The sequence below is a fragment of the Anastrepha obliqua genome, chromosome 4 (assembly GCF_027943255.1).
Source record: "Anastrepha obliqua isolate idAnaObli1 chromosome 4, idAnaObli1_1.0, whole genome shotgun sequence".
NCBI classification, from domain to species: domain Eukaryota; kingdom Metazoa; phylum Arthropoda; class Insecta; order Diptera; family Tephritidae; genus Anastrepha; species Anastrepha obliqua.
The window spans coordinates 23,202,039-23,225,960 of NC_072895.1; the positions used below are offsets into that span (position 1 = coordinate 23,202,039).

Consider the following 23,922-nt stretch of genomic DNA (forward strand, 5'->3'; position numbering starts at 1 on the left):
TTTTATTCTCTGTTTACTCAGCCACATGCTCTTGAAAAAAAAAAAATGAAAAATGAAAAAAATGGGGCATTTTTCCTTATGTTTTTCTTCCGATCAATTCAACTTTGAGCGATTGCAATTTCGTATTGCAATTCTATTTGTTTTTCCATCCCCTTTTCTTTGTATTTTTTATTACTATTCAGTTCTTTGTCTCGCGCTTTGTACTTGAATTTAACTAGGAAAGAAGAAGAGTGAATACATTCAAGTGCCAGATTGATTGCTGGGTATTTATTATACCAAAGTAGCGCAAAGTTAGGGTGGAAGGAATGTAAACGATAGAGGAGGGTGGGTGTGAGTAGGCTCATGCAATCGGCAAAGATTGCATGGAATTTATTTTTGTGGATACATTTTTTTCTTCGCAAGCGCCTTACTTTTGTTTGCTGGTTAACTTTTGTCTAAGTGCCATTAAAGAAATTGCATTGCTCACACGCAAAGCGGGAGAGGAACAAATTTTCAAAAAAAAAAAAAAAAACACGACAAAGCATTAGAGCAGAAAAAGAAATGTTAGCTCACTGTACTTAGCCAAATATGTATCAGCTATTAGCGCCCCAAATCAAAGTATTGATTCTATAATATTTTCTATTTTTAACTTTGATTGTGTCTTGCCGCGCAGTTCTTTGCTGAATTTCCAAACGCCTGCAGCCACGCACACTTCTTCCAGTTAATTCATTCTTTTTAAGTTCCATTCCGCTGTTGCGAAGGCTTTCGGTATAAAAAACTCAAGCAAGGTGCACACAGTTGAGTGGGTGGACAGCAACGAGGGCACAAATCAATTTTGACAATCTGATTTGGTGCTGATTTATGCCATTGAGCGCGTTTGGGCGTCTGAGGCGTTTCAGCTGCTGTGTTGCATTCCTGGCGGCTAAGTTACATGGCGCATACAGCCAATGCAAAAAAATAGAAATGGTGCTAAATTTATTTCTAAATTTTTAATTTCTTTTTTAATTTTTTTTTTAATATTTTTAAAAAATTTTTTTTTTAATTTTCTTTTCTTTGACAGTTTCGAACATTTCCTCAACATAAAAATTGTACTTTATGTGGCAGAAAATCGCAGATAAACAAAAAAATAAGAAATCAGCGCGATTTTTGAGATACTTCAAATTTACTTCAAATAAATACTAGAATTAAATAAGTTATAAAACTTTAAAAATTGAAAAAATATTTACAAAAATGTGAAAAATAAGCTAAGGTGTCTTACTTAAAAAACCCATCCACCAAAATTTTTATTTTTTTTATTTTTAACTTTAAGGGGGAACGCCACTGTGGGGAGTCAAAAAATAGTCAATTTTTAAGAATTTTTTTTGTAAGTAGGAATGATTATTAGAGGATCGGACAAAAGGCAATTTATTATATGTATATGTATTAAGCTATGAGATGTAAATTTTTATTAAAAAATATTGAAAATAGACAAATTTATGTAAATAAAGTTAAAAAAAAATGACGTCATCTGGTGGCAGCGATACAGCAATGAATAATCATCTGAAATCAAAAAACCAAACATTTTATTAATCTGCACAATAGTGGCTATCGTTGTACGTAGCCGTTTTTTTTTTTGTTTTTTTTTTTTTTTTTTTGACAAAATGGTGGTGATTTGAATTTCGATGTGTGTTTTTCACCATTTTTTCGATTTTCAACAGGCCCAAAAAAATAGTTATTTTCAAAATTTTGAAAATCGGCTACGTACAACGATAGCCAATGCGAAAAAAAGAAAATTAAAATCGGTTCATCGAGAAATCGTTGCCACCGTATCAAAAAAAGTCGTTTCGAGAAAAACGCGTTTGAAATAAAGCATCGTATTGTAAGCGCTACGGGGCCGAACGAAGGGCGCTTACTTAAGTGCACATAGAATCGAGAGTAAAGCGTATGAGTAGTTATACTAACAATGCAAACAAAAAAAATCGATTTTTTTGAATTTTCACATTGGCGTTCCCCCTTAAGCCACTTACACCTTATAATGGACCTAAATTGAAGTAAACTGAAAAATTTTCAAAACAATTTCATAATTTCAAAATTTATTCAATTTTGAAAATTACTGTTTAACGGTTCTTCGGTTATTTTTAATTGTTGTTGTTTTTTTATATACTACTCCTTTTTTTTGATATTTTGTGGTAAAATGTAATTAAAAAAAAATTTTGCAAAAAATATTTATAATTTTTTCTAAATTCTGATTAAAAGTTTAAAATTACAGTGAAAACTCGATACATTTTTCTGAATTTCGTACAAAGTTTAGAATTTATGTTCACATGGATTTTGTTAAATAATGACTACATTTCTATTAAAACTTAATTAAAAGCCAAGCACTAAAAATTTTTCTAAAAATTCTGATTAAAAAGTTTAATTTTTGTTATGAAAATTTGATAAATTTTTCTGAATTACGTGCAAAGTTTAGAATTTTAATTTATATGGGTTCTTTTTTTAATTGTTCACATTTTTATTAAAATGATTAAAGTTAACCGCAGGAAAATTTTTTAAAAATTTTCATTAAAATTTGAAAATTTTAACGAAAATGTGCTCAATTTTTCAGTGCCCGAAGTTTAAAATTTTGATCCATATGGATATGAATATAAGGTAAATTTGTATAAAAAAGTATAGAATTTTAATCATATAAATTTTTTTTTAAATACTAAAAATTAGGTAAAGTTAAGCCCTGGAAATTTTTCTAAACATTCTAATTATTTCCACATAAAATAAGTTAAAAGTCAAGCACTGAAAATTTTTCTAAAAATTTCGATTAAAAGTTTAAAGTCTTAATCAAAACTTGATAAATTTTGGAGTTCTGATTCATATGGATTTTGTTAAAAATTAATTACATTTCTATCAAAACATAGTTGAGAGTCAAGCACTGAAATTTTTTCTGAAAATTCTGATTAAATGTTGAAAACTGTAATGAAAATTTTATAAATTTTTCTGAGTTTCGTGGAAAGCTTAGAATTTTAAGTCATATGGATTTCTTTAAAAAATAGTTTACATATCTACTAAAAATTAGGTTAAATTAAGCGCTGGAAAATGTTCTAAAATTCTGTTAAAAGTTGAAAATTTTAATGAAAATTTGCTCAATTTTTCTGAATTTTGCCCAGAGTTTAAAATTTTGATCCATATGGATTTTTTTTTTTAAATGAATTGCATTTCTATTAAAACTTAGTTAAAAGTCAGACACAAAATTTTTTTTTGTTTATCTGTTGAAAGAGTTTGAAAGGTTGATGAAAATTTGTTAAATCAAGATCGTTAAATTCTTATTTTTCTAAATCAGGTAATCGTAAGCTGGGTCAGAATTCGTGAAATCGCACAGGAAAACTATCGGCTGTCGTCTTAATAATTCCATCATCAATCAGTAGCCATTTGACGTGTATAGTTTTGTCTGTACTTTTTTCAAATCTATTTTGAAAATGGCATTAGATTCTTCATAACCAGATCTATGGAAATATAATTGGAGGAGGCGGATAACACTGAGAACTTTTTCTGTGAGTGTCCTGTCTTTGCTAGAGCACGGCTACGAGTTTTGGGTTCCGATGTCGTGAGAATGAGTAAAATTCTTTCTCTAAAACTGGAGGGTAATTTCAGATTTGCCAAAGAATCTGGAAAATTCTCACAGGACTAACTACCTTTGTCTCTGTCTCTATTCTTTCCTATATTTTTCTCTGCTAATTTTCTCCTTTCCTTCTTGACCATCTACCCTTTTTCATGTGTTTTAGGAGCCACCAAATCTCTTGATGCTCCTTGGCTCGACCTATTCAAAATTCAGTTTCAAGGATCTCACACATTTTAATACTTTATAAATTTTGCGCTTTCAAACCAATTAAATTGGACTAGAAATTATAGAGTTATTTGAAGTAAAGTTTTTTCAAAAAAAATTGAAGGTGAGTTTTCCTCTGATTTGCTTGAAATTTTTACACAAAATTAGGGAAGCATTAATCTTTTTAAAATATGCAAAACACATAAAAATGGATTGTAAAACAGCGGTGAAATGAGCCTAAAGACTCATTCATTCCAAGCTGCCCAGGATAAATGCTTTCAGTCGAAGTTCTATAACTCCCCCTGTGCTTTTTTCTGATTTTCTTCAAAATTACGGAAGCGTTAACCTTTTTAAATATGCAAAAAACCGAAAAATCTTAGTATACACCGGGTTTTCCCATGCGGCCTCACGAATTTTGACCCCGCTTAGCATTTCCAAAAAAAATGTTTGCCTGCACTAATTTTTTTCGTTGGCTATGTCTGCGCATCCACGAATTGCAAGTAAAAGAAGACATCAGACAAAACAAGAAAATAGGTAATGTACTCAGGCGTTTCCACTTACAAGTTGTATTGCATTTGACAGCCAATTTGGGTAAAAAAGAATTATAAAGAAAAAAATAGAAATTGAATTGCTTGTTAAACACAAAATCAATGAAGTTTGAGCTTCAATGCAATTTCAGGCCAAGACGCGTAGGATAACACAATTTCACGATTTACTTGATTTTTGGAGGTTTACATAGTCTTTTCTTCGTTTAAACGTAGAAAAGTTGCAAGATAATGCAACAAAATTCTTGCACAAATGAAATACAAAAACACTTGAAAACCAACACAAGCATTTTTTAAGCATTCCGCTGCATATTTTCGCACATGAGAAAAAATCAATTGATATCGATTTTTTGATTTTTCTTTCTTGCATTTTTTCCACTTCTATTATAATATTTTTTAACGTTTAATCTAACAATTTTTATTGCTTTAACATAAATTATTCCACAAAAAAAAACCAAATATCGACTTTAAAATGTTCCAACTAAAATTATACAAATACCACCAATTGAAATATTCAAGGACCTGCTGAGGATGGCATAAGGGCGCCAACGCCGCCACCCCCACTTGCGCGCCAATCAAACTTACAGCAACAGCAAACATCATTCGATGAGCAGGATGCGTTGCCTGCATCGCCAAATGCAAATCAAACAATAGGAAATAGAAAATTTCGCCAGAAAGTGCCATTCATCGACCGCATAGCGCAATTAGGTATACGAAAGAAGATGAGAACAAAAGAAAAAAAAACAAAAAAACAAAAAAAAAGAAGAAAACCTCATTACAAAAGTATTGCATAAGAATAGTAGTGTAATTGCAAAGCCTACATTTCGAAAAAGTATCTACTAAATTATTAATTCAATATTTCGCCTGTTGTTTTTTTTTTTTTAATTGTGACACTCTGTAGGTACCGCCTAGAGGCAATTGGCTTACAGTACAAAAATAAAAACAAATGAAACTCACTAATTGCTATTGCTAAACGTACTTTATACTTATTAGTAAATACTTACACATACACACAACCAAACATGGAAAGCTAAATAACCAAATACTCCATATAAAATGCAATCATGTGCTTGCTTTAGTTGGCAAAGATAGCTGATTTATACATATAAACATATATATACTCGTATTTTATGTATAAGTATCTGTTCATGTTTGAACTGTTTTATTATTTTTATGCATTTCGGTTAGAAACCAAAGAAATATTCAAAAAATATTGGAAAAAATTATCGAAGATTAGTCTGCAATGTTTTTAGTTTCGAATAATCGCATGTCTAAATGAAATCAAAAATGCCAGTAACGGCTTGAATCAGTGTAGCTTATCAAAGCATCGAATCATCGCATACTCATGACATTTCAGTTCAGTTGGAATCATTTAATGTGAGTAGTCACAGCTTGGCGCTACCCAACAGAAAAGTGAAGTATTATTTGGAACAGCTAATAAAGGGATAATTTTTGATTTTGCATATAGAAAAGAGAGACGGACCCAGTCTGCAGTACCCAGTCTACCAGTACTAAGATCCTGTCTGCAGTACCATTACCTACAATTCCAGTCAGCAGCGCTTGCCGCAAGAGAATCAGCTGTAGTTCGTAGAGGTCAAAGTCAGTCGTGAGTTGTCAGTTGTCAGTTGTCAGTTGAAGGTTTGAAGATCGCCATTGATCTCTGCGTGCCATGGTATTCATGTGCATTTATTTAGCAATGTTTCATTTCGCGATTTAATTTTATTTATTGCAAACTGAGTTAAACTTCAAATAAAATACTCAACTCTACTTTAAACTTAGTTAATAAACATTTTGTAATATCATGAAAATCGGTTGCAAAATAACAAAACTGTCAAATCTCCTCGGTAAAGATGCTGTAGCTCCCTCAATTTTGCTACGATTGGCCTGATTGATTTGACATAAAACCTTTTTACATATACATATTTTTCGATTCAAATTAGTGTTGATTACCTTTTTTTATGAAAGCATGGCCGTGGAAAAAATTCTTAGAAATACATGAAAATTGTGCGCCACTTCCGATTTCCACTTTATTATCCAAAAATTTAATGAGCGCTAAAACTGCACACGTAAAAATTTCAAAAAACTCTTATTAACATTTTGAAAGTTTTAATGAAAATCTGATCAATTTTGTTGAATTTTGTGCAAAGTTTCGAATTTATATTCATATGAAATTTTTTTTTTTAAATAGTTTACATTTGTATTAAAAAATAGGAAAATTTTCTAAAAATTCTGGTTAAAAGTTGAAAATTTTAATGAAAATGTGTTTAATCTTTCTGAATTTTGCCCAAAGTTTATAATTTTGATTCATATGGATATGAACATAAGCCAACTTTTTGTAAGAAATTAGTTAAAAATCAAACACTGAAAATTTTCTAAAAGTTCTGATTAAAAGTTGAATGTTTCAATCAAAAATTCGATCAATTTTTCTGAATTTCGTGCAAAATTTAGAATTTTTGTTAAAAAATGATTACATTTCTATTAAAAGTTAGTTAAAGTCAGTTAGTTAAAAGTTAATTAAAGATTTTTCTAAAAACTCTGATTAAAAAGTTGAAAAGTTTTATGAAAATTTGATAAATTTTTCTGAGTTTCGTATAAAGGTTAGCATTTTGATTAGTAGGTTTTTGTTAAAAATTATTACATTTAAACATTACATTACATTAAAAATTAGTTAAAAGTTAAGCATTGATAATTTTCTAAAAATTCTGATTAAAAAGTTGAAAATTTTAATAAAAATTTGAAAAATTTTGCTGAGTTTCGTGCAAAGTTTAGAATTTTTATTGATATGAATTTTTTTTTAATATTTTAGTTTACATTTCTTTTAATATAAAAATTTGTTAAAGTTAAGAGATGGAAAATTTTCTAAAAATTCTGATTAAAAGTTGAAAATTTGTATGAAAACTTCGCTGAATTTTGCCAAAAGTTTAAAATTTCGATCCATATGGATATGAAAATAAGCCAACTTTTTATGAAAAATTAGCTTTAACTCAAGCACTGAACATTTTTCTAAAAATTCTGATTAAAAGTTGAAAATTTTATGAAAACTAGAATTTTTACTTTAGAATTTTTGTTCATATGGATTTTGTTAAAAAATGACTACATTTCTATTAAAAGTTAGTTAAAAGTCAAGCGTTACAAATTTTTTTAAAAATTCTGATTAAAAGTTCAAAATTTTTATAAAAATTTGATAAATTTTTCTGAATTTCGTATAAAGTTTAGGATTTTTATTCGAATGGATTTTTTTTTTAACATTTTAGTTTACATTTCTATTAAAAATTTGTTAAAGTTAAGCGATGGAAAATTTTCTAAAAATTCTGATTAAAAGTTCAAAATTTTTATGAAAATTTGATAAATTTTGCTGAATTTCGCTGAATTTTGCCAAAAGTTTAAAATTTTGATCCATATGGATATGAAAATAAGCCAACTTTTTATAAAAGTTAGTTCAAATTCAAGCAATGAAAATCTTTTTAAAAATGCTGAATAAAAGTTGAAAGTTTTAATGAAAATTCGATAAATTTCTCTGAATTTCTCTGGATTTTTTTAAATAATGATTACATTTCTATTAGAACTTAATTAAAAGCCAAGCATTAAAATTTTTTCTAAAAATTCTGATTAAAATTTGAAAATTTTAATCAAAATTTGATCAATTTTAGAGTTCTGATTCATTTGAATTTTGTTAAAAATTAAACTACAATGTTATTAAGGCACCTTTCTGGCCTAGAGACCGAGTCGTTGAAAATTGAAGAAAAACAATCGGTATCAATTGAAAATTGTTTTTATTCGTTAGATCAATTCTTTATTTACAAAAAAAAAATATTTTTTTCAACGACAATAATAAAAAAAAATCTTGCCCTGACGAAACACATGCCACAAAAAAAAAATGTTCTAGATTTTTTATCTGCTTATTATATTTTTCACGTTCTCGCTCTTAAAAAAAATTAAAAATTAAAAGTTATAATTCTGTAACCCGCGAGAGCCACAAGTCCACTAAATAACATATTAAAAATTCAAATATATCGGTTCAGCCCTTTTTGAGAAATTACCAACGCCAACTCGGAAAAAATAGTAAACGCGCTTATACATGGGCGTCGTACTTCAAACCGGTCTCGTTTTAAAGGACTGTAACGCCTAAACTACAACGGATTTCAATATAAAAATTTGCAAGTATATTTTAGAAAGTCGGTACCCAACCAAAATGCTCAAATACAAATGTATCAGTGCACACCAAGTATATGTCGAGGGCATTCAAACTGCGCCACGTAATAAAAAAATGAGTGACTGAAGTCAAATGTGAACCTTTAAAAGGCTTTGAAATTGAGGAAGAAGCCAGCTTTGATTAGACTAACTGAGCGATTAAAACATATATTAATACATTTGAGTTCTCTTGGATTGGGAAAAGAAATTACCCTAAATAAATTGAGGCGTTTTATTGCTGTTTGACATTTACAGCGTTCAGCCAAATCATCTCCTCTTTTCTACTGGGTCGCCAAACTCCCTTTTTAGTTAATTTTTATTACTAATCTGCGTTAGTTTTATTAATTTCTAAAAATCCAAAATATCAGTTGCCTCATTTTTATATTATTATGTCATCGATTCATACACAGAACAGAATATATACACACACACACATATGCAGAATTTAAACACACACTTCAAAACTCCAACAAACCAAAAGGCGTCGAAAATAAAACGAAATTCGTTGCTACTGAAAATATCTGATTAAGAGAGGGAGAAATTCGCATTTTTGAAAATCGAATTTACTTCAACAAAGTGTTTCGGTTGTATACAAAAACTAAAACAACTTTTTTTTTTTAAATTCGAATTATTAAAAATAATTCTGCCAGTAGCGTCAAAGCCCTGGAATATCAAAAAAATTTGGTTTGTTTGGCCTTTTACACTCTCCAACTCACGCGCACTTTCCTACGTACCTACAATAGCAGTAGATGCTAGTTGAGTTGACTTATTTAGTTATTTGTAGATAGACTTTTAGCGCAGCGCGTTGCTCGCACTGTAAGTTTTTCATCGAATCATTGCGCTTTAGAAAGCTGTCGTGTAGTTAAATGAGAGAGAAAAGAATAAATCCAGCAACTTAGAGAATTCCACTCACACTGAAAAAAAACATTGAAACCAGGCAAGTGCTGGAGCAAGTCGCTTATGTTTCTTTATTTTCACTTTTTAGCGAGTAATCGGCATTAAATTAGCGCACTTTGTCATAAATAATGGAAAAAATCATTCTTTAAAAAAGTTAAGTGCCTTATAGCGAAAAGGTTTTATTCTTTAAGATACTTGCATCCTTCACTTCTAGGCCATTAAAATATGAAACATCAAAATACTCCCCCTTTATATTTCTTCTTAAATGCCTATCAAAACGTTCATTTATTTAGCTGAAACCGACTTTCAAAATATTATGGAAATGGTATAAACTCCTTAGCTCACACTTATCGTCTTGAATTCTTAATACTGATTAAAAAATAAATATTTATATAAAAAAATTAAATAAAAAAGTAAAAACAAGAAGAAAGTAAAGTAAAATTAAAATAAATAAAATTAATTAAAATCAAATAAATAATAATAAAATAAAATCAATTAAATTGGGTTAGGTTAAAAAAAAAAAAGTTAAAATACCTGTTTTCAAAAACAAAAGAAAAAAATTTAATTAAATAAAATAATCAAAATTTTATCTAACTACATATCGTGAAAATAAACCATTCACCAAAAGTAAATAAAAAAATTAAGCAAGATGGAATAAAACCAACAAATAAGTTAAAAAAAACTAAATAATATAATAAAAAAAAAACATGATAAAAAAAAGAATAAATTAAACTTAATCATTTCACATTAAGATGAACAAAATTAAAAGGCTAAGCTCGAAGAAATAAAAATGAAACAAATTAAATAAAAATATTAAAATAAATAAATACAATAAAATTGAAGTAAATTAAAAAAATTAGTGAAATAAAAATAAAACCCAAAAGTAAAGTAAAGAATAAAATAAAATCAAATAAAATAAAATAAAATAAAATAAAATAAAATAAAATAAAATAAAATAAAATAGGTGCCCTTTGGTTGGGCACCTATTGCGGCGCGTCCCAGGTGGTGGATAGGGTACGCCACAGTTATCTTCTGTGGTTAAGTAGGTCATAGCCTTGGTAAAAGCCTACTCGCGAACCAGCCTAGTTCTCGTCAACCAACAACTATGGTAGGGGGAACAACATGTAGTGCAGTGTTACTGCACGCGTGCCGTAACTGCCATAATTGCTGGCAGTGACCCATATCCACTTCGGTGGAAGGCGAGAAGCCACTCGTATTAGTAGGTCATGTCTCTGCTAATACGAATGGAATAAACATGGACTCACGGGGAGAAGGCCACTTCCTTATATCAAAGGCTACCAATCCAAGGTGGAACAGCACACGCCGAGGGATGCATGGCTTAGGGTGAGCTAAGTCGCTAGTATGCGGACTCTGGGGCACCTGTCGCACCCCAGTTTAAATTCGACTTACCACGGCATAGGGCTCTGGCGTGGCGAACCCCATTATTTCCCTACTAATCTCTCTGGTTACGACTGCTGACTCGTCAGCTGAGTGACCGCCCCGCAAAAAATGAACAAAACAAACACAAAACAAACAACGCAACAAAAAATTCCTTCCCGACGTGGAAGACCTCTTGGCTCCACCAAACTTATGGCGGGGTCAAAAACCACCCCTTCGGTGTCGAAAGTGCTCACTAAGAGCAAAACTGTCAAAGAGACACCACCGCATTCTCTTGTGGCTTCTTCCTCCAAAACCGATTCGGCTGCGGAGAAACAATCAACAATCAAAACTGTTTTGCCAGAAACTGGGAAAACTAATCGGACAGAAGTCTCCAAAAAACCTGTCCCTCCTCATCTTCGTCGATATAGAGACAAAAGACGCGCCACTTTCCTTATGGAAAAGCTCGGCAAAACCCCTGAGGAGGAGCTGTCCGACCAACAAAAGGCAACTCTCGATTGGGCCCGGGAATTCCTTCGGAAGTATGAGGCGTCCAAAGAAAAACCGAGTGCAGCTAAGCGGCAGCGGTCTTCAGAGGATCCTCATAGCTCCAACGACCCCAAGAAGCACAAAGCTTCCTCTGAGGTCAAAATACGCAAGTTCTGCGAAGTTGCCAGAGATAGTCTGGTCATGGCGGTGGTGGATAAGAGCCACCCTGACGGTTTCATCTCTCCATTAAACTGGAAGATTGTGGAGAGAAAACTCCAGTTGGGATACCTGGACGTTCTGAAACAGAACCCAGGGCCTCCTCCTTTCTGCTCTGACGCGGGATGGTTCCAGGCAAGGGTCAAGTTGATCGCGTGCTCGGATCAACGTTCTGTCAGCCTGTACGGCATGGCCCTCGACCGACTCGGCGAGGTATGGCCCGGGGCGAATCTTAAGCTCGTCAATAAGAGCGAAATACCAAACCAACCACGCGGTAGAGCAAGAATACCTCTAGAGCCATCCGATCCGGAAACTATTCTGGAGCTACTGAAGATCGGAAACCCGAACCTACCCACCGAAAACTGGAGGGTAGTTAAGGTGGAAGAGCCTTCAGGAAACTCCAGACATATCACGCTGCTCCTGGACCAGGAAAGCGTTAAAGCACTGGACGACCGCAAGGGGATTGTGGCGTTCGGGTTCATCACCACTACCATTTGGACCTATCAGCCGAAAAATCTCCTCGCACCCAGCGAAGAGAGTACGGCGGCCCCCAAGATGGATGTCGATAAGCCTCTCTCACAAGCTTCGACGATTGAGTCCGACTCGGAATCGAACAGCGAACTTGTGGGACACTTATTTAACATTCAACTCGGGGACGAGGATAGACTTCTAGATAGCAGTGATGACGCGAACGACACAGTCATTGAATGTGCGTCTAAAAGTGTTGCAGATTAATCTGCACCACTCTAAGGCTGCCTCGGCAGCCCTCATTCTTCGTCTCTCTGACCTCAGAGAAGACATCATTCTCATCCAAGAACCTTGGATATCAAACAACAAGATATGCGGCCTGAAAGATAGGCACTACACCTTGTTTCAAGGTGAGGCTAACGTTAGATCGCGCTCTTGTATTCTCATTCGAAAACATATTAATGCTTTTCTTCTTCCCTTTAGCAACGCTGACACCACTGCCATAGAGGTTGAAGCTGTCCACGGCCCGATTTGGATTGTGTCGGCTTACATGCCTTACGACGCAGCGGAGGCGCCTCCTCCTGAAGCAGTGAGAAGGCTCGTCAATATGGCGCATCTGAAGCAGAAACGCATCATCATTGGAGCAGACGCTAATGCCCATCATATTGTTTGGGGTAGTACAAACAACAACACACGAGGTGAGCAACTCTTTGACTACATTCTAGCGAATAAGCTTGATATATGTAATAGAGGTGATGTCCCTACGTTTCTTAACTCGTCTAGAAGAGAGGTACTCGATATTACTCTTGCTAGCGAATCATGTACACAACTGGTGCAGGACTGGAGCGTTGATAAACAGCACTCTTTTTCCGACCACCAATATATAACATTCACTTTAAAAGCCGAAACGGCAAAACCCATGAAGTACCTTAACAAAAAACGTATGAATTGGATCAAATATAAAGAACATCTTGCCAATGGACTTCCTGATATCAGGCAGTTTGAAATGGCAAATAAAAACGATATTGAAAACGCTGTCAACATGATAACGAAGACGTGTCAAAGCGCAGCACGACAATCTTGCCCCCTGACGAAAACAGGAGGTAAGCATAAACCTTTTTGGTGGACTCCAGAAATCTCAGAACTTCGCAATCGAACTCGGAAACTCTTTAACCAATCTAAAATAACAGACGAATGGGCAGAATATCGACAAAGTCTCAAAGACTTTAAGAAAGCTGTCAGAAGTGCAAAACGCACATCCTGGCGATCATACACTCAAGAATTAGAGAACACTTCAGAAGTAAGCAGGCTACGCAAGATTCTTGCATCAAACCCAGTCTCTCCCAGTTTTATCATGACTCAAGATGGAACTTGGACTACTTCAACTGACCACACTCTTAGAATACTTCTAGAATCTCACTTTCCAGGCTGTGTTGCCAACTTACCTGCACTTCCCAGTACTCTTCAGAGTAATTATGGGAATAGATCAGATCTAATCAGCTCGAATAGCATCTCTACAGCAATACTAAGCTTTAAAAAAATTTAAATCACCAGGTCCTGACAACATCATTCCAGCAGAACTTCAAGAAGGACTAGAAATTCTACTGCCTTGGTTAACAAGGATCTTTAATAAGTGTTTAAATCTCTCCTACCTTCCGACAATTTGGAAGAAATCGAAGGTAGTATTCATTCCGAAAACGGGGAAGCCTTCACACTGCAAACCAAACGACTTCAGGCCCATTAGCCTGACCTCTTTTTGCTTAAAGGCTTTTGAAAAAGTCTTAGATGAGCAAATCAAATCCCAACTTGATACTAAGTTGATCTCTGAGGCACAACATGCCTACACTAAAGGGAAATCGACTGAAACGGCACTTCATTCACTGGTGCAAACAGTGGAAACTTCCCTTCACAATAAAGAGTACTCTCTTGTCGCATTTATGGACATAGAAGGTGCTTTTAATAATATTGAACCCAACGCTATTTTGTCTGAAATTGCCAAATTGGGTATCAATTACTCCATCCGAAAGATGATCGAACAAATGCTCCAAAATAGAATAATCACTTCAGAGCTTGGGTTAAGCCGCATGAGAATGTACGCCGTCAAAGGCACTCCTCAAGGCGGAGTACTTTCACCCCTTCTCTGGAATCTCGCTGTAAACAGTTTGCTTCGAAATCTCGAAAAAGCAGGCTGCAAGGTTGTAGCCTATGCAGATGATATTGCTCTCTGCGTGTCAGGCAAACACCTGAATACCCTCACTGAGCTCATGCAACGCTCAATCAATATTCTGTCAAAATGGTGCACCGAATGCGGACTAAATGCGAATCCAGCAAAGACAGATCTTGTTCTCTTCAATAGGAAACAACAATTTCCTCCACTGCGAACAATAACTTTAAGAGGGGAATCATTACTCCTATCTGATTCAGCTAAATATCTAGGGGTTATTCTAGATAGGAAGTTGAGTTGGAAATTGAACATCGAAAACAGATGTAAAAAAGCTTTCATAGCTCTCTATACTTGTAAGAAAGCTATAGGCAAAACCTGGGGTTTTTCACCTCGGATCATTTATTGGATATATACCTCGATCATCAAACCGATACTCTTCTACGGTGTGGTTGTATGGTGGACAGCACTTGAAAAACGGTGTAGAGTAGCCACAATTGATCGAGTTCAAAGAACAGCCTGCCTCCTGATAACAGGATGCTTAAGTACAACACCTACTAAGGCTCTAAACACGTTGCTTCACTTGTTCCCTATCGATCTGGCTGGCAAAGCGATTGCAGCGAAAGCAGCGACACGCATGAATGCTATATCGAAATGGAATAAGTATCTCGGCCATTCGGCCATACTGAACAGGAACACTGTTATCTCTTCCGACATAGACTATCATGTAAGTCTTCCATCACCACCCTTGCTATTCTCGTGTTCACTCCCAACTAGGGAAGAATGGAAGACAAATCTTACCGAAACCGATGGCCCTCTGATTATATATACAGATGGTTCAAAACAAGACGGCAAAGTGGGATTTGGAATCTTTTCCAAATCCCCTCACATCAATCTATCATTTAGATTACCCGACTACTGTAGCGTATTCCAAGCGGAAGTATGCGCTATCTGGTATGCTGCGAAAACTCTCTTAGAAAATAGAATATCACTAGAGGATATCCGCTTTTTCACCGACAGTCAAGCGGCCGTTCGAGCACTCAGCTCCTCTTATACCCACTCAGATGTGGTTCGATCCTGTCTCTTATCTCTTAACGAGATAAGTGTTCAGAATTCTGTCCAAGTTATCTGGATACCGGGTCACAGTGGATTCGAAGGTAACTGCAAAGCTGATGAGCTCGCAAGAGCTGGAGCTGCGCAATCAAATGTTAGTAACTTACCCACAATCCACATTCCGCTCTCAACATGTAAATTACTCATTGATCGAGAATTTCACAGCATTGCTGATCGGAGGTGGCGAGTGGAAACTACTTGCGTTACGACCAGACAAATCTGGCCATCCTACAATCTGAAACAGACAAAAACCCTTATAAGTCTTTCGAAACACGAACTAAGGCATATAACATCTCTTATCACCGGCCATTGCCTTTTGGGCACTCACGCACGTCGGCTCGGGGTTCCTCAAAACGACCTGTGCAGATACTGCGAGGACGAAGATGAGGAAGTATCGAGCAGACATTTGCTGTGCAGTTGTCCCGGTCTAGCCAGAAGTCGACTCGCTCTTCTAGGCTCTCCAACAATTGACAATCTTTCAGTACTCTCGGAGCTGAAAATCGAATCTCTCATCAAATTTTCGAAACGAATTAATATCTTTGATCAAAATCTACAATAAAAATCTCGGTTAGGTGGGGAAATCATTTAAAATAATGAGCTCTAGGGCAACACAACGGACCCAACTTGCGGTCTATGTGGTACTCCGATGCGGGGTCACCCTTAAACCAACCAACCAACCAAATTAAATTAAATTAAATTAAATTAAATTAAATTAAAATAAAATAAAATAAAATAAAATAAAATAAAATAAAATAAAATAAAATAAAATAAAATAAAATAAAATAAAATAAAATAAAATAAAATAAAATAAAATAAAATAAAATAAAATAAAATAAAATAAAATAAAATAAAATAAAATAAAATAAAATAAAATAAAATAAAATAAAATAAAATAAAATAAAATAAAATAAAATAAAATAAAATAAAATAAAATAAAATAAAATAAAATAAAATATATTAAAATAAAATAAAATAAAATAAAATAAAATAAAATAAAATAAAATAAAATAAAATAAAATAAAATAAAATAAAATAAAATAAAATAAAATAAAATAAAATAAAATAAAATAAAATAAAATAAAATAAAATAAAATAAAATAAAATAAAATAAAATAAAATAAAATAAAATAAAATAAAATAAAATAAAATAAAATAAAATAAAATAAAATAAAATAAAATAAAATAAAATAAAATAAATTAAATTAAATTAAATAAATAGAAAAACCTAAAACAAAATATTAAACCGTCAAATAAAATAAATTCCTTTTGAACCGAAAAATAAATTGAGACAAAATGAACTAAAATAAAAAATTGAATCAAATAAAACGGTTAAATTTTATTACAAAAAATCACAAAAAACTAGATAATTTACCAAAACTTTTACCAAAAAAATTAAATAAATTAAGAGAAATGAAAAACAAAATTAATAAAAAGTAATATTAAATTAAATAAAATATAAAAAATTAAATAAAAATAAAACAAATAAATAAAAAACTTAAAACCAAATACTACCGTTAAATAAAATAAATAGGGGAGAATGGGGATTTGTGAGACGGATTTTGTTTTTGGACCCGTATTACTCAAAATCTTAATATTCTGCATATGTCAACGATGGAATCTTTAGTCAATGAATACTGGAAGCTATTGGTATGGCCTATTTAACAAAACTACAATTTTCCTTAAAATTAAAATTGTATATAATAATATAAAATATAATACAAAATACAAAAATGTGGGGAGTTGTGAGACACCATGGTTTAAATCAATAAAAATGACTTATTTTAGTTGTTAGTTCTTTATTAAGATGAAAAATAGAAAAGAAAAGACAATTGTTATAAAAAAGTGTATAAAAAATGCAATGCCATCAATCTGATGATTCGCAGTGAGAACATGTATAATAACCAGTTCGTAAATTGGCACACTTTAGGTGCACAGCTCGATCGCATACATTGCAATGAATGGAGTTTTTTCTGCTTAACTTGTTCGGCATTGCAAGCGGAAAAACAATAAAAACTCAAATTTAACCAAAACTTTCATGAAATATATGCAAACAATGCATGAATATTGCGAGGTACTTATGAAAGATGCGTTAAAACGTCGAAAAAAACGGTGTCTCACAACTCCCCACATTTGTTGTCTTACAACTCCCCAAATCGTTTTTTTTATAAATGGCCGCGTAGTCATAAACCCATCGAACGTTCATGCCCAAGTGAATGTGTAAATTCAAAGCTAATAGGACAATTAATAGTTTGTATATATTAACATTTGCAATTTGCTTCATCAACTGATCGAATGTATCGCAAAACGAATGATGAAAAAAACTTACCGAGAAATTCCAAAACACAGTAACTGAGAGACGCGTCGAATGCGTGCAAATATGACCAATGCTAGCTGAAAAGTGAGATCGCATCGATAAAATCGAATGTAAACAAATGAATAATGCCGAAAGGTAACAATGTCTCACAACTCCCTGTGTCTCACAACTCCCCATTTTCCCCTATATATATTAATTAAAGTAAATATTACATAATTCAAAAATTAAAAACAAAAATCAAAAACTTAATGGCACATTTATATATGTTTTCGAAACTAATTATATCTTAAAAAATATACTCCTGAATTTATAGCTACGTTTCCCAAAACTGTGTTTAGATGAGTTCGAATTTTCTCACGTTGTTCTAGAACACAAAATTTCCATTAATCTTATTGTCATAAGCATTTACAAATTAAAAAAATGTACATATAATATAATTTCACTTTTATAATTTAGATAAATTTCTAATTTAAAAAATATTAAATATTAAATAAAAAATAGTCGGTATTTGCGAGCTACAAAAAATTTTAATTTACTTTTAAATCTCAAAAAGTATGCGGGGAATTTCAAAATGCATATAAAGATGATTTTCACTATTTAAATAAGTTAAAATCTTCTAAAAAGTTCTGCCTCATTCTTAAAGCAATTTTTTATAAACCATAGTTACCTTTTCACAACTTACGTAAAAATTATTAAGCAAACTTCTTTATATTCGTTGGAAAATATATACATATATATAAAAAAATTACCTTTTTTTTGGTTCTTTAATATGCATTTAAGAAAATGATGAGAAGGGTTAATATATTTCTTAAACTTTCATAACTGAAGTGAATATTTATTACCATTAAATTTTTGCCAAAATTCACAAATTCGTTTTCCCAAAAAGAAACTTTCACTTTTATTTTAAAGTTAACCGCTGAACCAAATAAAATATTAAACTTCAGAAAGAGGCTACCGTAAAATTTGTCTGTCATTCCTTTTTTATAATTTGAATTGAACTTGAATACAAATTTTCCGATTTTTATTTCCCCATCGAAATCGGCGTAAAATTTGGGAAATCACAAAAAAACAAAAAACATAAAATCATGATCGGCCTTGCTCCTAAACTGTATATCATCCAAAATGCTATGATCTACCAATCGACTCTAACTCTAATCGGCAATCAACGTAATCACACCTACATACATCACCTGCCGCTCCACATACGACAAACAAAAAAAAAATAATAAATTTATGAAATTAATATTTTCATACTTTCACCACCGACTGTTAATCGGCCACCACCACCAATTGCTAACATAAATCTCCACACCGCACGAATTGGCAATCCAAATTCCCTTGTACTTGCAAACATCCTTCAAATCATCATTTCCCAAAACCCTAGAATATGCCGACATCGATCAAATCTATCGCGTACTCAAACAAGCCGGTGAACTCAAATCTGCGAATATTCCAGCGTCCACGACGGGAACCGGTGTAATCACCGCCGGCGCCGAGAAATCCGTCCAAGGCAGCAGCGCCAGCAAAACGGATGGACCCGATATCAATATAGTTAACGTGCCCGACTATCCAGAACGTACCGGCATCATTGGCGGTCCAGGCAGCAGCAGCAGTACGGGTGGCCTCTCGGCGATAGCAGCCACAGCAGTGGCGGCGGCACAACGCGCCGGACGTGGCGTACGACCGCCGCCAGTACCAGTGCCTATACTAGGTGTGCAATTGCAGCAACAGGAATTGGCGCAACAACGTAGCGGTGGATTGCCGGTGCCACAACAAGATGTCTCGAGTAGTTCAGGTCCGTCTTGGCTAATGCGTTTCGCTAATGTTACATTTGCGTTATGCTTTTCAGTTTTCGTTCAATCGTCATTTTCGTTTCATCGTTTCAATTGAACTCAATTTACTCGTAACCTTTCGTTTACTCGTACACTTTGTGCAGCTCCATACTTTTATTCGCCTCCCCTTTCGTTTCGTTACACATATTTTAAATCTATCTCATTATGAGTTGCCTGCGCGCCAACAGGCACGAAGTGTTTCTCCTCTCTCTTTCTTACATACGCGTCGCTCGTTAAACAAACTCAATACGAAGAAACATTAAACACTCATGAGCAACTTGTGAAGCATTTCAAACATCCAACGTCCAATTCTCTCTGCCTCTTTTACTCTCTATACTTCTTCTTCTCCTTTTTTTTTGTTGCTACTAAATGGCTTATCTCAGTTTACTTACATTAAAGTGTGTGTCTTCCGCTTGTCTCTTTTTTCTTTCTCTCTCTCTTCTTTGTCTACTAGTTTGCTCGTTTGTGTTTGTGTAAAGCGAATTTTGTGCTACCTTTTGACATCTTCCTTGAGTATCCATTTCCAGCGTAGCGTATTTTGTGTACATCCCTCCTAAATATCCATTTGTTTCAACCGAATGCTTATCCGATATTCCTCATGAACTTCATTATTGTTGTATTTTTTTGTTGGTTTCTTTTCTAGATTGTATTGTACTACATTTCTATTTAAGTAAAAAAGTTATTTTGTTTTAGTTTAGCGCTTGAGAAATTCTGCGTACCTTAGAAATGAATTTCCAATAAGCAACAAACAGCAAAGCATAAATTTTAAAGTTGAAAATACACTCAGCAAATTGCTCCTTCATTTTAAATAAAACTTTTGCTAATTTTACAGCCAAATTATCTCTCTTTAATCGCCTTGCCACACTCGTTTCCATTCTACTTACCCTACCCACATTCACCATTCAATTCTTATTCAATTCTTATTGTACACACCAACCAAATACAACAACTATCCATTTCTCAAACCTTAATTGCAGATCTAACGCTCTCACACGTCCACTCTCAGTTAGCCATGTTTCATACCTTTTCGTACACTCGCAAAACCAACCATTTGCAATTGCTTACTTTACCATTTGCTTTTGTTCATTTTCCGTTCCTTTTTGATCCACTTAACTCATTTTGATCATTTCGTATTCTCAAACAGTTTAAGTAGCTGACCAATGGCTGGCTGGCTGGCTGGCTGACTGGCTGGCTGTTACTGCTTAATATGCATAAATGTATTTGCTGCTATTTTCATTGTGGCTTTGCAGCGGAAATATAATATAATAATACCTACCTTATGCACTTTTCTGCTAATGAATTTGCGCTTACTTGCGGCTGCGTTATTAAAAAAAAACAAGAAAAAAATAGTAGATATAATATGCGAATAAGAAAGTTATTTTATGGTTTCACTGTTTGCTAGCAAGTAGTTTCAAATGCAACTCTGTTACAGATATCTTACTACAATGGCTGCAGCTTTGTTATACCAACACATATATACGTACATATAGAAATATTTAATATGCTTCCTGAATCATTATACAGCTATTTGGATATCCATAACCTAAAATTACTAGAAAATAATCAACGTTTCTGTTTTCGGGTAGAATGACTATTTAGCAAACCTATCTGTTATTATTAAAATAAGTAAAAAATATTACCTATACTGACCTGTAGCATAACCAGGTGCCTATTGACACCTGTAAGTTAATTAATGTGATAAGTATGGACCCGTAGCTGCATTTCTGCTTTCCTAAAGGAATTCCAAGAGAATTTCGTAGTACTCGTAGTTGTGTAATTTTCGCAGTAGCATTTTGCAAAAATATTTTAGCCCAAAATAAGTTTTTATTATTAAACTCTTTGCTTAATTTTTCGCTTTAAATATTTTTAATAACACATTTAAAAACTGACATGAATTAAATAATTTTCAGCACTCCGATTTTTTCTTTTACTTTTTTTTATTTTTTATATTTTTAAGAAAATCTTTTTTTCATGCTGGGATCAGCAGCGCTATGTAAAATAGAATTTTAAATAAATAAGTTATACATTAAAAAAAAAAATATTAAATTAAATTTTTTTCTTCAAAATCAATTTTCTTATATCCTTTTTATTTTTTAAGAAAATCTTTCTCTCTGCTGGGATCTTCAACGCTATGCAAAATATATGAAAAAAGTATTTAACATAAAAAACTCAAAAAACTTGAATGCTCAGCGCGCGAAAGTGCTTAAAACTGAACTGCAAATTGTAAGATGAATAAAGAAATGCAAAAATAAAAATATATTACGAATTATCAACAGCGAGACGAAAACAACCACAGTAAAATTTCAAGAAATTTTCAAGAGGAGCAGATTAAAAAAAAATTATTTAATTTTAATTTAAAAATTGCTCTTTAAAGAGCCAAAAATGGGTGCAAAGTTCAGATACATAAATTTCAAGAAATTTCTCAGGAGAAGCAAATTAAAAAAAAATCTTTTTTATGAGGCAAAAATTGCTGAAAAGTTCAAAAACATAAATTCTGAAGAGAATCAGAATTTAAAAAAAAAAACTTACCACAATATGTCTTTTATGAGGCAAAAATTGGTGAAAAGTTCAAAGATAGAAATTTTAAGAAATTTTCGAGAGAAGCAGATTTTTAAAAAATTTACAACAAAATGTCTTTTATGAGGCAAAAATTGATGAAAAATTCAACGATATAAATTTGAAGAAATTTTCGAGAGAAGCAGATTTGTAAAAAAATTTTCAAAAAAATGTCTTTTATGAGGCAAAAATGGGTGCAAAGTTAAAAGATATAAATTTCAAGAAATTTTCAAGATAAGTAGATTAAAAAAAAATTACAACGAACTGTCTTTTATGAGACAAAATTGGAAGCCAATTTCAAAGATAATAAATCATGAAATTTAAAATAGTTACAATACACAGTTACCTATACACTAGGGCGGGTCGATTTAAAAATCGCTCATTGCCTCTAAAACGAATTCTGATGTCCCCCAATTTGGGTCGGACGAAAAATCCCACTTTGACCCATTTAGAGTGCTCCAATCGAGTCCAAATGTATGACCGGCCCCCACTAACTTTGGACGGCCGATCCACCCATGCCAGTGGCATACCCCCTGGAACACCCCTGAGGGGTTCCTCATACAATCATTTCAAAATATCACCATTTTTGGCCTTTACATGAGAAAAGAAACTAAAAAGTTCGACCCAAATTGGTGGACATCAGAATTCGTTTTAGAGGTATGATTCCTTCGGCAAAGTTTCTTATTTTGATCCCTAAAATATGATTTTTACAGAGCAATGGGCGATTTTTTTGCCTCCCCACAAATCGACCCCGCCTACTATACACGCTTATACCCCCATTCTTACACCCACACATAGAGTAAGATCGAGCATTGTGGGCTAATCGGGTAATTTGGTCAACGTCTGTATTTTTCATAATAACGAACATGCACTAGAAAGATTTCTTATGAACTTAAAAATTCATATAATGGATGTTTTGCGCTGCTCGCCTTTTAAATTGGGCTCTTTCTGATAAGCTGATAAGCGAATGGCAACGAGTAAGGCATTCCCTAACCTGATTTTTAAAAATTCCACTTGGGCGTAAGCCTATACTGGACGAAGCCACGGAAAAATACCTTGTAAAATATACATTAGAAATGGTATCAAGACTTTGCGGCCTCACAAGACACGATATTCGTTCCCTGGCGTATCAGTTGACGGAATTGCCAAAGTGTCGAAACAAATTTTCGGTCCTTAAGTAATTTGCAGGGAAAGGTTGGCTGCATGGGTTCCTGCGCAGGTACAAAAATGATCTTAGTTTTCGTTCTCCAACAGGAACGTCTTTTAATAGAGCAATGGGTTCACAAAAGAAAATGTTGAAGATGTTTTTCGATTTACTTGAGCAAGAGTATGAGAAACACAAATTTCCACCATCTGATATGCTGAATGCGGATTTATATTTACCTAAGTTTAATATATTTTTTGTTTTTTTTTCAAATATTCAACCAAGACGGCCATTAATTAAAATACAAAAAATATATGAATAAATTCATTGGCTTATTATTATTTTTCGCAATTGTTTTTGGTTATTTTATCGAGTGGCCCACTTTACCCGAATACCCTGGGCCATATTACCCACCACTTTTCTTTCAGTTTTTCTATATTATCAGACGAAAACGATTATATTGGTTTATATTTTGCAATAAAATGTAAAGATAATTCAATGTCTGTTAGAAAGAAAAAAATATCGCTTTTCCATTACCATTATTTTTCTAGAAATTAAGTAAAATGGTGCCCACAATAATCGACTTTACTCTACACATTATACTATACATTAAAGCCAGCCCTAAGCCCCGATTTTAATCACTTAAAGAAACAGAAAAATTACTCTGCTATTCAATCAGAAGCCAAGTTGAAGTAACCAAGTTTGTACCTCTACTAACACATTTACGTATCATACAAGTAAGAAAGTAGCAAACTCTTCATGGCCTGGGTATTGTGCAAAACTGTGCGCAAGAGTGTACAAAAAATTTCATTCATTCATTCAGAGTTCATTAAACTTTCGAGCTACA

At 33.1% G+C, this 23,922-nt stretch overlaps 1 protein-coding gene across 1 annotated transcript in view; it reads left to right on the plus strand.

Moving 5' to 3' along the window:
- Nucleotides 1-23,922, plus strand: part of LOC129243583 (uncharacterized) — a 182,015-nt gene that overhangs the window by 77,652 nt on the left and 80,441 nt on the right. Inside the window, 1 exon segment of the mRNA XM_054880702.1 lies at nt 18,928-19,338. Coding sequence (XP_054736677.1) covers nt 18,928-19,338 — 411 coding nt within the window.